The sequence below is a fragment of the Eurypyga helias genome, unplaced genomic scaffold, assembly GCF_000690775.1.
Source record: "Eurypyga helias isolate BGI_N326 unplaced genomic scaffold, ASM69077v1 Scaffold47641, whole genome shotgun sequence".
NCBI classification, from domain to species: domain Eukaryota; kingdom Metazoa; phylum Chordata; class Aves; order Eurypygiformes; family Eurypygidae; genus Eurypyga; species Eurypyga helias.
This window is the reverse complement of record NW_010233784.1, coordinates 1-12,808: the sequence shown is the minus strand read 5'-3', so window position 1 is coordinate 12,808 and position 12,808 is coordinate 1. Positions and strand designations below refer to the sequence as shown.

The 12,808-nt window shown below is 37.8% G+C and overlaps 1 protein-coding gene across 1 annotated transcript; it reads left to right on the top strand.

The window, feature by feature from the left end:
- Positions 1 to 402: 402 nt before the first annotated feature.
- Positions 403 to 12,624, top strand: LOC104517224 (kinase D-interacting substrate of 220 kDa; the record flags this gene model as incomplete). The annotated part of the gene is made up of 10 exons (XM_010161817.1): positions 403 to 600; positions 2,648 to 2,746; positions 5,131 to 5,229; positions 5,758 to 5,856; positions 6,951 to 7,128; positions 7,737 to 7,901; positions 9,278 to 9,457; positions 9,837 to 10,002; positions 10,864 to 11,015; positions 12,335 to 12,624. Coding segments are annotated over 10 exons (1,626 nt in total), but the record flags the coding sequence as incomplete, so codon positions are not given.
- Between the last annotated feature and the right edge of the window lie 184 nt (positions 12,625 to 12,808).

Here is a 12,808-nt window from a genome sequence, read left to right as displayed (position 1 = left end):
TTTTTTTTTTTTCTTTAAGTGGAAAATTAGGACAACTTTTGGTATTCATATGATTATTTGTGAAGTTCTTCAAAAAAACTCTTTGTGAGCAGTATTGGTAGTCCTGGGTACTCTGGTAATGCTCTGTTTTCATATGACAAGGAACTTTACCATGCGTGTGACATTCAGGAGTGAGAACAGACCAATCTGAGCTTTACTGTTTGCATTTGAAGTGTTCACTGCTATAGTACTTGCTATACATTCTTTTGAAAAAAGAAATAAACTAAGTGCACTGTAAAACATAAAACTAAGGTAATATTTGGATGGTTAATGTCTGTGAGTGTTCTTACGGTATTTAAACTGTTGATATAACAATGATTTCGATATCCAGTCTACAATAACATCTGTTGGTTTTGTTTAAAGAATTCCATGACTGCACTTATTGTAGCAGTGAAGGGTGGCTATACTGACTCAGTAAAAGAAATCCTGAAAAGGAACCCAAATGTCAACTTAACAGATAAAGATGGAAATACAGCTTTGATGATTGCATCAAAGGAAGGACATACTGAAATTGTGCAGGATCTTCTTGATGCTGGAACTTACGTGAACATTCCTGACAGAGTGAGTAAATTTTCGTTATAACTGTGGGTTTATCTGTATGTAATAATGTAAATGAGATGTTTAAAATCAGTGTATGTAGATTTGTGGGTACGTAGTTTTTCTGGCTTTCTAATTTTGCTGCCACCTAGAGGTATTTTTATGTATTGCCATTTTACAAGTTAAGTGGCAAATGCTGCTGTCTGAAAGTAAAGGCTAAACTACCGAAATTACTCTTTTTCTTGTAGATCCTTGAATTGTGAGTTTCCACAGGGCTTGGAAATGATTTGTGGTTGTGTAGTTGTTGTATCTGGAATGTATGGCTAATGCCAAACTGGGTGACAGTTTGGGGTGGGGTTTTTGCTTATGAGTGGACGTGGTAGCGCTGTGAAAATTGTAAACCAGCGGATATTCTAAAAAAGAGTATATTTCATTCAGCATCTACCTTTACCTTTTACAGTGAAACTTTTACTAGACAACTTGCATAAGTTAGAGGAAGACATGTAACCGTGGAAAGTTGGGCTGTGTTCCTGAGCTGTGATTGCGTTGTTGGGTAGGGACGTGCTCATACATGCAGTACGAGCAGTGACCAGAGCATGGATCTGCTCGTAACCCCTCAGGGATTCATCTGTTTGCTTGTACCCGTGCCTTGAACTGTCCGCAGCGTGCTCTCAGTAGTCCGGTCTTTCGAAGTGTCGGAGGCAGGCCAGGCACTGCTCCCTGGGGCTGTAAGTGGTTAGATACCGAGACGTGGGTGCCTCTGTCAAGGTCCGTGTTCTAGTTCAAAGCAGTAATACAGTTTTGAGGCTTAACTCCCAGCCCCCAAATTGAATTGCTTGGAGTTGCAGAGAAGAGAGGAAAGCCACATAATATTCGCCTCATAATTTTGAGAGTATTTTTGGATGCCTTTGCCTATATTTGAGGTGTCTGCTTCATGGTTACATACTGAGCTGCAGTGTTGCATGTGACAACAAATTTGATCTTGGGCTCATATCAAAGCAAAACTTTGCAGTGTATTCTCTTAATTATTTAATTTCCATTCCCATCTCTTCTGTCACAAAATTCTACAACTGTCTGTGTTTCTGTGCTTTTGGGAAGGATAAATTACTGCTTTCAGTACAGCTGACTCTATTCCAGAAATGCATCCAACAATGTGTAGTCTTAGTTTCAGATGCTAGAGTAGTTTTTGATAAGGAACGTTTCTTGGTTTGCAGCCAGGTACATAATGACTGTGATTGGGGGGGGTCTACTGTTACTGACCTTTCTAACTGAATTCTGCACCTATGACTCAACTATACCTTTGATTTTTCCTGTTCCATCATAGAAGTATTCGATAATTTCAGGATTCTATTTTCTGAAATTCTGACATATCCCTAGGTGCATTAAAATCAGGAACCTTTCGCAGAATTGTAACTTTGTTTTATCTACATTCAGCTCCGTTTACCACAGCAAAATATATTTTTCTTTTGATCAGTTGGAGATCAAATCAGCCTTTTGCTTCTTTTCTTTAAAACAGCAAAGTGTATGTAAACAGGATAGTCAAATTTGCACAAAAAAGGGATAAAATTCTTTAAAATTCTTGAAGATCTTTTGTCAGCTGTGAAACATCTAAAGGAGACAGCCAACATTCATATCTGATTGTAAAGAGGTTATTACTGTGAGTAATTACTTATCTGATTGTAACGAAGTTATTACTGACTGGTTGGTCTTCCTGTGAACCTAGAGAACAGCTGGATTTTTTCATATTCATTATTTATTTGTGCTATTTTTTAGGATGGTAGTTTAAGCTGGACCTGTTTTTGGGGTGTTTGTTTTGCCGTAAAGATGTATATCATGTCTTTGAAAAAAAAAAAACCCTCTAAAAAACATTGTCCAGATTTTTTCTCCTACATGCCCACTTTTTGCAGAGATAAAACTATTAACTATTTTTTTTGTGTATTTGAAATCAGTGCAGATTCCTTAGTGCAAACAGGCATAAGGTGGATTTTGAGGCTATAACTTATTCTGTGTTGCATTCCTTTTTGCTAAGTAGTATTAATTGCTCTTCAATGTTCTTCCATGATTTTTCTAGAGTGGCGATACAGTGCTGATTGGGGCTGTTAGAGGAGGTCACGTTGAAATTGTGAGGGCCCTGCTCCATAAATATGCTGATATAGATATCAGAGGTCAGGTAAGTACGACAGAATTTGAATACCAAGAAATTATACCGTGTTCCTAAAAACAGGGCTTGAAAAACTTGCTCACTGTACTCTGTAGGAAACTCAGATTCCCATCAAACATAAAAAAATACATCATGTTGCTCTGCTGTTTTTAAGACTTGTTTGCAGCGACTTGTTAAACAGCATTTTTTTCAGTTAATCTGTTTAATGGTTGAAAAGCAAAAGATGTAAATTAAGCTTATTTCATCTGTACTACTGAACATCTTTAAAATAATGAAATGCTTTAGGAAACCCTTAACATGATTATTGTAATACTTAATATTTTAAATTCATTATCAAGATATTAAAATACAACACACCCTGGATGATATCTGTTGTCAGTGCAGTTCTGTCACTACTTGGCTGGTTCTTGTCTCCTTCACTAACTTCCCCTCTCACATTAAATAGTGTTGTCAGCAATTTCCATGTTTTCTACCTACCCCTTCTTTCCTTTTTTTTGGTCCTTTGATTAAGGTATTGTTTTTATTCTTCTACCGAAAGCTCTCTTAGTCAGCAAGGTGCTTGTTTTTATTGTTACATTCAACTTGCTTTCACTTGCTTGAAGCTGTTCGAATCACCCTTCACAGGCACATATGTTCTGCCAAGTCTGAGCACAAAACTAGTCACCGAGAGCTGCAGAGATTTTCGGTGCCTGCTATTGATGCAGAGCCTCTTTGAGGAGCCCAGAAGTTTTTAGTTTGCAGAAGTAGTGTTTGCCTCTGTTCTTCTAACCTGCCGTTGGAAACGTGGAATTGTGTGTCTCAGCGTGTTGCTGACGTGGGTCTGAAAATCTGGAGCTTTCCAACGCCTAGATATGACCAAGGCAATACAGAAACAGCAGGGTGGCCCAACTTCCTCAGGGCTGGGAGGCTTGTGATTTCTGACACGTGAGGGTGTATGTAGGGCCACTTGCAGTGGATAATCTAGGGAATACATTTGTGGTTTTGCCACGGAGAAAGATTCTAGCTGTGTGCTTCAGATCAGAACCAGCAGTATCAAAATCTGTGGTTCACACTAGTGACTAGCACCTCCCTTGCTGTTTGGCACTGCAGCACCTGTCTGCCAGCCAGACCTGTTCTGGGGAGACTTGCTGCCTGCCCAAATCCATGATGTTCTGGAAAGACTGAGTCTTGTCCAGCTTTCCAGCAACTGTGTTCCTTGCTGCTCATCCGTTCATATGGACACCAGTCAGGGGATACTTTGACCAGATAAAATGTTAGTGCTGGGGCAGTGGAGGGCTCAGGTGGTGTTCTCAGCCCTTCAGCTGAGGGGGAAAGGCCCAGCTCTGTGCATCAGGCAGGCCAGTGCCTGGCTCTGCAGTTGATATTGCTGGTGAGGAGTCTGCATCCTCAGGCTGGTGTCTTGTTGGAAGCCACCTGACTGAAGGACAGAGGATGTGAAACCCAGGTGACCAGAGAGGAAGAAATTCTTGGTGACCAGGCTTGCTAAAGTGGCAAGAAAGGCTTTAAACTCAGTTTGCTGTGGAAACCACAAGTGGGGGAGAGCAAGGGATAAAGCTGAGAGGGGGACTTTGACATTGCTGCTTGGAAGCAGATGTGTGTTCAGAGGCTTTTCTTCATGTTTCCACACAAGTGTGCATCAAACAAAGAGTTGTGGTGCAGTTGCTAGACTGCAAAAACATTGTAGTTGTGTAGACTTCCTGGGAGAGCATACATCACTGGGAAAAAAAAGATGACGCAAGCAGATTTGCTACTTTGAATGGTTTCCCTGGTTTAGTGACACAGTGTGTGGCTGATCTGTGTTCTGGTTCTTTGTGCTGACTTTCATGTCCATGTACTTTTACAGCTTTCCAGCTTGTTTTAGGGCAGCCAGCCACCTCCCAGTACAACACTCTTAGTAGGCTATACTGTGAAGTTGAGAAGAAAATGGAACTTTTTTTTAAAGGCCTGGAAGTGGTTAATCTGTTCATGTTCTAATAGGAGATAATTATATTTGTAAGCAGCAGAGAAGCATGACTATTACATAATAGGAGTAAAAAAGACAACAGTTGTTTTTTTTCATTAGAAAACATATATATTTGAGTTACAGCTCAGTACCCCTATATAGTTTTGCAAACTGTTTTCAAGACAATTTGAATCTACTTGGAGTGTTACAGCTATTAGTATATTTTGCATAGGGTTTTAAAACAGATTTGTATTCTACAGCCAGATTTTCCCTCCTCCCAGGTTCTATTGGTGTACAAATTAAATTTGGTAGCATTTCCATTTGCCCTGAATGGTGCTAAAATTTGCTGTATTGTGCTGTTTTCAATATAGTGGTTATATTTTATGTACAGTCTTGACGTTAATCCAGCTGAATGAAAGTGCTGTTAACATTTAATACTCTTTTTTTTCAGGATAATAAAACTGCTTTATATTGGGCAGTTGAGAAAGGAAACGCTACGATGGTGAGGGATATCTTGCAGTGCAACCCTGATACTGAAACATGTACGAAGGTAACTATTGGAATTTTAGTTGAGGACATAATTTGCTTTATTTAACATCTGTACGTGGCATTAAGATCAGAACACCAAATTCAGCTTTTTATTGACATGACCAGCAGTAAGGAGTAGAGAGCAAGTGCTACTGCAGAGTAGGGGAAGAGGCTTCTGATATTGCCAAGCTGAAAAGTTCAGACCTTCATTTGTTCCATGTGCAGGAAATAAAAAATAATAGAAGTAATCTGTATTGCAGTGAATTGCTTCTTCTCAAACACCTTGTATTATATCTGAATCTTCTCTTCCTCTGTTTAACACTGTCATTAACAGAAATGTATTTTGCACCTGTATTTTATTCTGCGATCCTAATCAGCCTATAATAAAAAGGGTCAAGAGCGTATGCACTCAAGTGTAGTTACTTGCACAGAAATGAAAATTCTCTTGAAATTTTGGGATTTAATTTGTTAGACTATCACTATTTTTTTCTTGGTTTTGAGTATATTGGGAAGATTTTTTTTTTTTACTATGCCTACTTTTCCATTGTAGGATGGAGAAACACCACTTATAAAGGCAACCAAGATGAGAAATATTGAAATAGTAGAGCTGCTTTTGGACAAAGGAGCTAAGGTCTCTGCTGTAGACAAGGTAAAGGATATTTCCTTGTTGTCTTTAGTATATTCAATCATTTTAGCCTGCAGCAGAGTTTTGTAGTGAGCTGTCAAGGCTAAAACAGGAAAAGAACTTCTCAGATGCTGAACAATTAAATAGATCAGAATACTTAAATGTAAGTTTATGCCCACCTTTAATATTTAGGGGTTTTTTTGTATTCAAGTGCTTTCAGTAATATGAGGTCAGGAATAAGAATTTCCCAGATACGCTTGAAAATGGTTGTTACTTGTCACTGATGTTTGCTTTTGATTAATAGCCATTAAAGTAAGTGATGCCACGGACAGCACTTGGGACAAGTTCTCTTATGCATTACCTACTTCAGTGATAAACCCTTTAAATACAGGAAAACTTTTTTGATACTTTTTTAACCTTTACTATCGTATTTAGGGCAAATAAGTAATAATGTTGAATTGATATAATAAGGAAACTTTTACCAGAAGGCTTTTTGGAGAAGTCTGAGCAGATATAGAAATAATTCTTACTGGAACAAGAGATACTCCCTAACAAGTCCCTGAATTTGCTAGTAGACACTTGTTTCTAAATAGAGACTACAGTTTTCATGAACCTTAAAATAAACATTTAAGAAATGGCCATAAACTGGAAAACAGAAGGTTCGACCTGAACATGAGGAAACATTTCTTCACTGTGAGGTGACAGAGCACTGAACAGGCTGCCCAGAGAGGTGGTGGAGTCTCCTTCTCTGGAAACTTTCCAAAGCCACCTGGACTTGTTTCTGTGTGATCTACTCCAGGTGATCCTGATCTGGCAGGGGGGGTGGACTAGCTGATCTCTAGAGGTCCCTTCCAACTCCTTCCACTCTGTGAATATGTAAAATACTGTAGTGCCTTAGAGAGAGCATCGTAAGAACTGCCTTTTCATATGTCTTTTCTGAAACTTTTGTAATGCTTTTTTAGAAGGAAAAAACACTTGCTGTAGTATGTTAGTGCTGTTGAGAATACCTTAAGATGTATTTCAAGTAAATAGTGCATCTGAAACTATGTGGAACATATGGTCTCTTCATAATCTTTGTAATTCATATTAGATGTTACTAGTTTTTCACTTAACTGCAGAAAGGAGATACTCCTCTTCATATTGCCATTCGTGGAAGAAGCCGAAAACTTGCTGAGTTGCTCTTAAGAAATCCAAAAGATGGTCGATTGCTTTATAGACCTAACAAAACAGGAGAAACACCTTACAATATTGACTGTAGCCACCAGAAGAGTATTTTAACACAGATATTTGGAGCCAGTAAGTAGAAGTAGTTGTATTTTCTTCAGATCAAAACTTAGATTGTTCCATGAATCATTCACCTCAAAAAACCTCCTCAGTTTTCATCAAATTCCTGTATTGTTTTTTAATCACTTGTTTATTGAGAATCCAGTTTATTCAAATTCTGCATTGAAAAGTGGTAACTTCAGGTTTTTTTAATGTTGCGACTAATGGGAAAACTAAAAACCCCAAGTAAATTGCCAAAAAAAAAAAAATTCTCATTCTAAACTACTAGCGAAAGTCAAACATATGTTTGACTTTCTTCACCCTTTCCCTTTGACACTGGGTACTGTACAACTTTTGACCGTTTGTTTTTACTTCAGTCTTGCTTATGTCAGAACTATTTTCTTTGACTTGCTGTGATTTTTGGATTTTGAGTCTTTTGTTGTAAGCTCTGATAGTTTGGTAATTACCTAACATTTACATGGGTGTCTTACTTTTGAAGAAGAATGTACCAATAGTAACTATTATATGGAAGTAATATGTATACAAATGTAGATGAACCTGTCATGGTTTTATGTATGAAAACTGCCATATTGAAAAGGTTTCTTAAAGCAGAGTTCTGTAACACAGTGTTTGTATTACAGGACACTTGTCTCCCACGGAATCTGACGGGGACATGCTGGGTTACGACCTGTACAGCAGTGCTTTGGCTGATATTCTGAGTGAACCGACCATGCAGCCACCTATCTGTGTAGGCTTATATGCACAGTGGGGAAGTGGAAAATCTTTCCTGCTTAAGAAACTGGAAGGTAAGGTTTGATTTAGCCTTTTCTGGAGGTTGAAATCCATTTATGAAAAGCATCACATGGGGATTACTAGTTCTTGCAACATCCATTGGTCCATGTTGTGTGCCCAGTCTCTGTTTCTTTCATTAAAGGATTTAAACTTTCGCGTGGTCAGTTCATCCATAGGTTGCTGTGTTCATTTATACACTGTCAAAACAATCTTGAAGTCTTGCTGTCTATTGTCCTGTGGGTTTCTGGCAGCAGTGAAGCTACCCATTAGGGCCTGCTGAAGACACGACTGCTGAAACGGGCCTTGCCGGAGGTGTCGGTGTGTCAGATCAGGTTCAGCCCTCTTTTGTTGCAGTAAGATTGGGCCTCCTACAGGCCATATTTTTTTATTTTTTGAAGCTTAAGTACAAACTTGAGGCTTTTAATACTTTTTTTTTCTCTGTGCCTTTTCTCTGCACCTAGTTTTCTCCCCCCTTTCCCTTATTTTGAGCTTTTTGAAATTTCTGAAATGATATAGGAAAGCAAATGCAGTGTATGAGAAGAGTCAATATTTTTCACTGTGGCAATAGACATCTTACTACAGCTTTAGCTTTTTCTAACAAAGGGTGTTTTTCTGAAATGTTTCAGTATCAATCAAAATACGTTTACCAGTTTTGACGTTTCTTACTTTCAGTGATTTCTGGTTTTAAAAGCCGTGTTAGTCAAAAGGGGGTCTCTGCATTTGTTTTGATCACCTCATGCCCCGCAATCAGAAAGTGGTGTGCATTTTGACAGTGGTCTTTACTGCTGATGAGCTTTTCATGTTTTTAAAATACTTTCAGTATTTCCTTCCTGTTCTTCGTTCATCTTTTTATTTTGTATTGTGTATTAATGTTTCTTATTCAATGCATCCTTAACAAGTTTCTTCGGGACATCCTGTTTTTAAAAAATATGAAGCAGCAAACAAAAAATGAAGCCTTTATGTTGTGCTCTTTTATCTGACTATTTGAGGAACATGGTCCATATTTCAGTGATGGAGATTTTGGGCGTTGGGATTTTTTGACAGATGTGATGGATTTATTTTTCCTGGTGTTGTAAAACGTTTTAAACTTTTGAAGGAGGATAGGAAATGGTATGGCTTTTTTAATATGCCTTTAAAGGTAGAAAATCGGCAGCAAACAGTGCAAGTATTATGCATTTAAATGCTTTCATTCGTTGCGTGGATGAAAGCAGGGTTTAGTACTAATGGTTGAAGAATTCAAACATCATTGTCTTTTTTTGGATCCGTAATAGGGGAAAATTTTAGAGTCTAGTGAAAAAGTGTTTCTCTTCAAAGATGAAGAGAACACCATTTTTGTTTTTTGTTCTAGAATGATTCAGCCTGTTAACTAGTCTTTGTATTTGTGTTTTAGACGAAATGAAGACTTTTGCAGGACAGCAGATCGAACCTCTGTTTCAGTTCTCCTGGCTTATTGTATTCCTCACGCTTGTGCTGTGTGGAGGTTTGGGCTTGTTGCTTGCTTTCACAGTGGATGCAAAGCTTGGAATAGCGGTGTCACTCAGTTTACTAGCAGTTCTCTACATTTTCTTTAGTAAGTTGTCTTTTATATGAAGTTTGTGAAGGTGTTTATCTATTTTTGGAGTTCAGTGTTGTTTTGTAGAAGTGCTTTATGATTCAGAAAAAATACCAAATGTTTCTGTGGGGGGGGGGAAAAAGACCCTTTTGGACCCTTTCCTTGTGTTTTGCATGTAGTTTGTGCAAGGGCCTTCTTGAAAACAAAGAAGAATTTTGTACATTAACTTCATTATGTTACTCTTACCATTCTAATTTTTAGCCATAACTGCTACAAATTCTTCCAACACATTTTAGGCAACTCCATGCCTTATCTGTTCAGACTTCCTGGTTCTTTTGGTGGTGAACATTGACTAAAATACAGCCGTTACATCTATTTTAATTTTTATTTTTTTTAGCTGTAATTTACTTTGGTGGCCGAAGAGAAGGTGAGAGCTGGAGCTGGGCCTGGGTACTAAGTGCAAGGTTGGCAAGACATATTGGATATTTAGAGTTACTTCTCAAACTCATGTTTGTGAACCCACCAGAATTACCAGAGCAAACCACAAAAGCTTTACCTGTCAGGTTAGTTCCTTCATTTATTTGCTCTTGAATGAGTAATTCAGGCTCACTGATGCTTTTCAAACTGTGTGTGTTAATGTGCAGTGAAAAGCGGTTGAGATTCTGGTTTGAAAAACAGTAGCCCTAGACAATCACGTAGTTACATTTTTCAGTGTGAAGAAATCTCCCTGCAAAGTCGGTGTAAGTTACTGCTTTTTAGTACTGGGGGGTTGACTCTTAGTAATAAAAATTTATAACAGGTAAGACAAGAATTTAGTTTTCTGGTATAGCTTACTGTGTATTATGTTTAGTGCTTATTTCACTGGTTACTTCTGTTATGATCTTTTTTTTTGGTTGTCTGTCTTTTCCTCAGCCCCCTGTAAGTAGAGCATCAGATTGCTCAAACTTTACCTGAAAGCAAGAAAATTTATGCCGTATGTGTTGATAGCTTTGTTTTACTCCTGTTGATTATACACTTGTGTTTTAACCTCATGGTGCTTTTATGTCATCTTGTTATTCTGTGTTGTTTTTTTTAATCCTCCATAAATACTTCAAAATAGCTCAGAATGCAATTTTAAAAATACTTGTGAATATTGTGTTTGCCATCATAAAGATGCTGTTATGTTTTTATTGCCATCTGAGGTGCTGTGTTTTATCTTTTCAAGGAATCAAGTTTTGGAATAGGAAGTGGGGCAAAGAGGTTGATAAGAGAAGAAGAAATATAGACATAAATACTTAAATTCCATGTAGAGATTAAAAAAAAAATAGGCATTTAAGTATTTTATATTATGTGCCACTTGAAAAAATTTTCAGATGCAGGAAGATTTTTGGTTTGGTATTTAAAGGTTTCTAAAGTATGCAAAATACGTGTGTTCTCTCTTTCAGATTTCTGTTTACGGACTACAATAGACTGTCCAGTGTAGGTGGAGAAACTTCATTGGCTGAGATGATTGCTACCCTCTCTGATGCATGTGAAAGGGAATTTGGTTTCTTAGCAACAAGGCTATTTCGAGTTTTCAAGACAGAAGATACACAAGGTTTTTATTACCTGAATGACATTTCCAATTATTCCATTTCAGTGCACTGTTATCAGGGGTCCTGTTTTGCACATTACAAGCACTTTTTAGAAACTGTTGTAGCCATGCAGAAATTCATACACAAGGGGACTCTGTATTGTTTTGGAGAGAAAAATGCCTGTTTTCTTCGCTTATCTTGATTTTATTAATATCATAAAGGAGTATTTTCTGTGAAGTAGTTTTCAGAAGTAGCAATGGCAGTGTATATATTACATCCTTTTAGATGCAGCATGGTATTTTTCCATAGAATTTAAGTCGTTGTGTCTGAATCAGAAAAAGGGAAAAGTATACTTTTGTGTATTGCTAAAAGAATTTTCTGTCTAGTTAAATAGAATTTTTATTCGGAGCTTTTATGAGTGACCACTACTTATTCTTGGAAATAATAAATGGATACAACATGCTGGTCCAAAGCCGTAAAATGCTGTGTTCAGTGCTGGATGAAATATTCCTACTTGATCCACTTGGAGCAAATCTTTCTATTCTGTTCCACCTGCAGATTTCTGGGGGTGGGTGGGTGGGTGGGGGAAAGTATGATATTGCTGAGAAAGGCAGTTCTTGAGGGCAACGTTCAATCCATAGAGGACATATTTCTATTTTGAGTTCAGTTTCAGTCAGTTACTTTTCATTTCATTTTGACCTTGACCACAAATTAAGGAATCTGTTAGATACTGTCTCCTCTCACAAAGTGAAATATTTGGACTCTCCTATCTTGCAGAGGGTGGGAAAAAGCATACAAAGTGCTGTACACAACTTATTCTTCATTGTTCTTTCTCAAAATCACGGAATGTTCTTTATGAAAGTGATAGCTGGAATTTTTCATCCTTATTTCATACAAACACAGAATGGTTTGGGTTGGAAGGGACCTTAAAGACCATCTAGTTCCAACCCCCCTGCCATGGGCAGGGACACCTTGCACTAGACCAGGTTGCTCAAAGCCTCATCCAGCCTGGCCTTGAACACTCCCAGGGATGGGGCATCCACAACTTATCGTATGAACCACTGATATGAAATCTGTTTAATAAAGATCATTTCCATCCATTGTGGATTTCTTGAAACTACAGAAATTAACAGGAGATTAAAGGAATATTTCTGCTTCACAATTTCCAAGAATTTTGGCAAATTCAGATGACTTTTTCTTTACGCTTGTGACTGGACGGTAGCACTGCAGTAACCTTTTATGCTAGTTTGTGTTTTGTGAGAAGTATGGAAGCTAATAGATTTTTGTAGTCACCTGTAATTACCTTTCATATTTGTTTTAATAGCAAATACTTGTTTTCTAGGTAAAAAGAAATGGAAGAAAACTTGCTGTCTCCCATCATTTGTGATTTTCCTGTTCATATTGTCTTGCGTTGTTTCTGCGATTGCTCTGCTGGCAATTTTTAATGTAGAACCAGCCAACATGACAGTGAATGTTATTCTTATATCAGTTACCTGTGTTGTCGGTTTGGCCTTTATCTTGAATTGTCGCACATGGTGGCAAGTGATGGATTCAGTTTTGAATTCTCAACGAAAACGTCTTCACAATGCTGCCTCCAAGCTTCACAAGTTGAAAAGCGAGGGGTTCATGAAGGTAAGCATTTTTATGAATACTATTGTTTTGCTGGGTTGTATTTGATTTGAAAATAGTACCCATCAGGAAAGGTACCCATCAGGCTGTCATCAAATATCCTACATGCTCCTGTTTGAAAATAAACTTAAGCATTGTGATGGTTACCTCCTCTTGTGGTTAAATTCCGGCTAGCAAAACACCACGA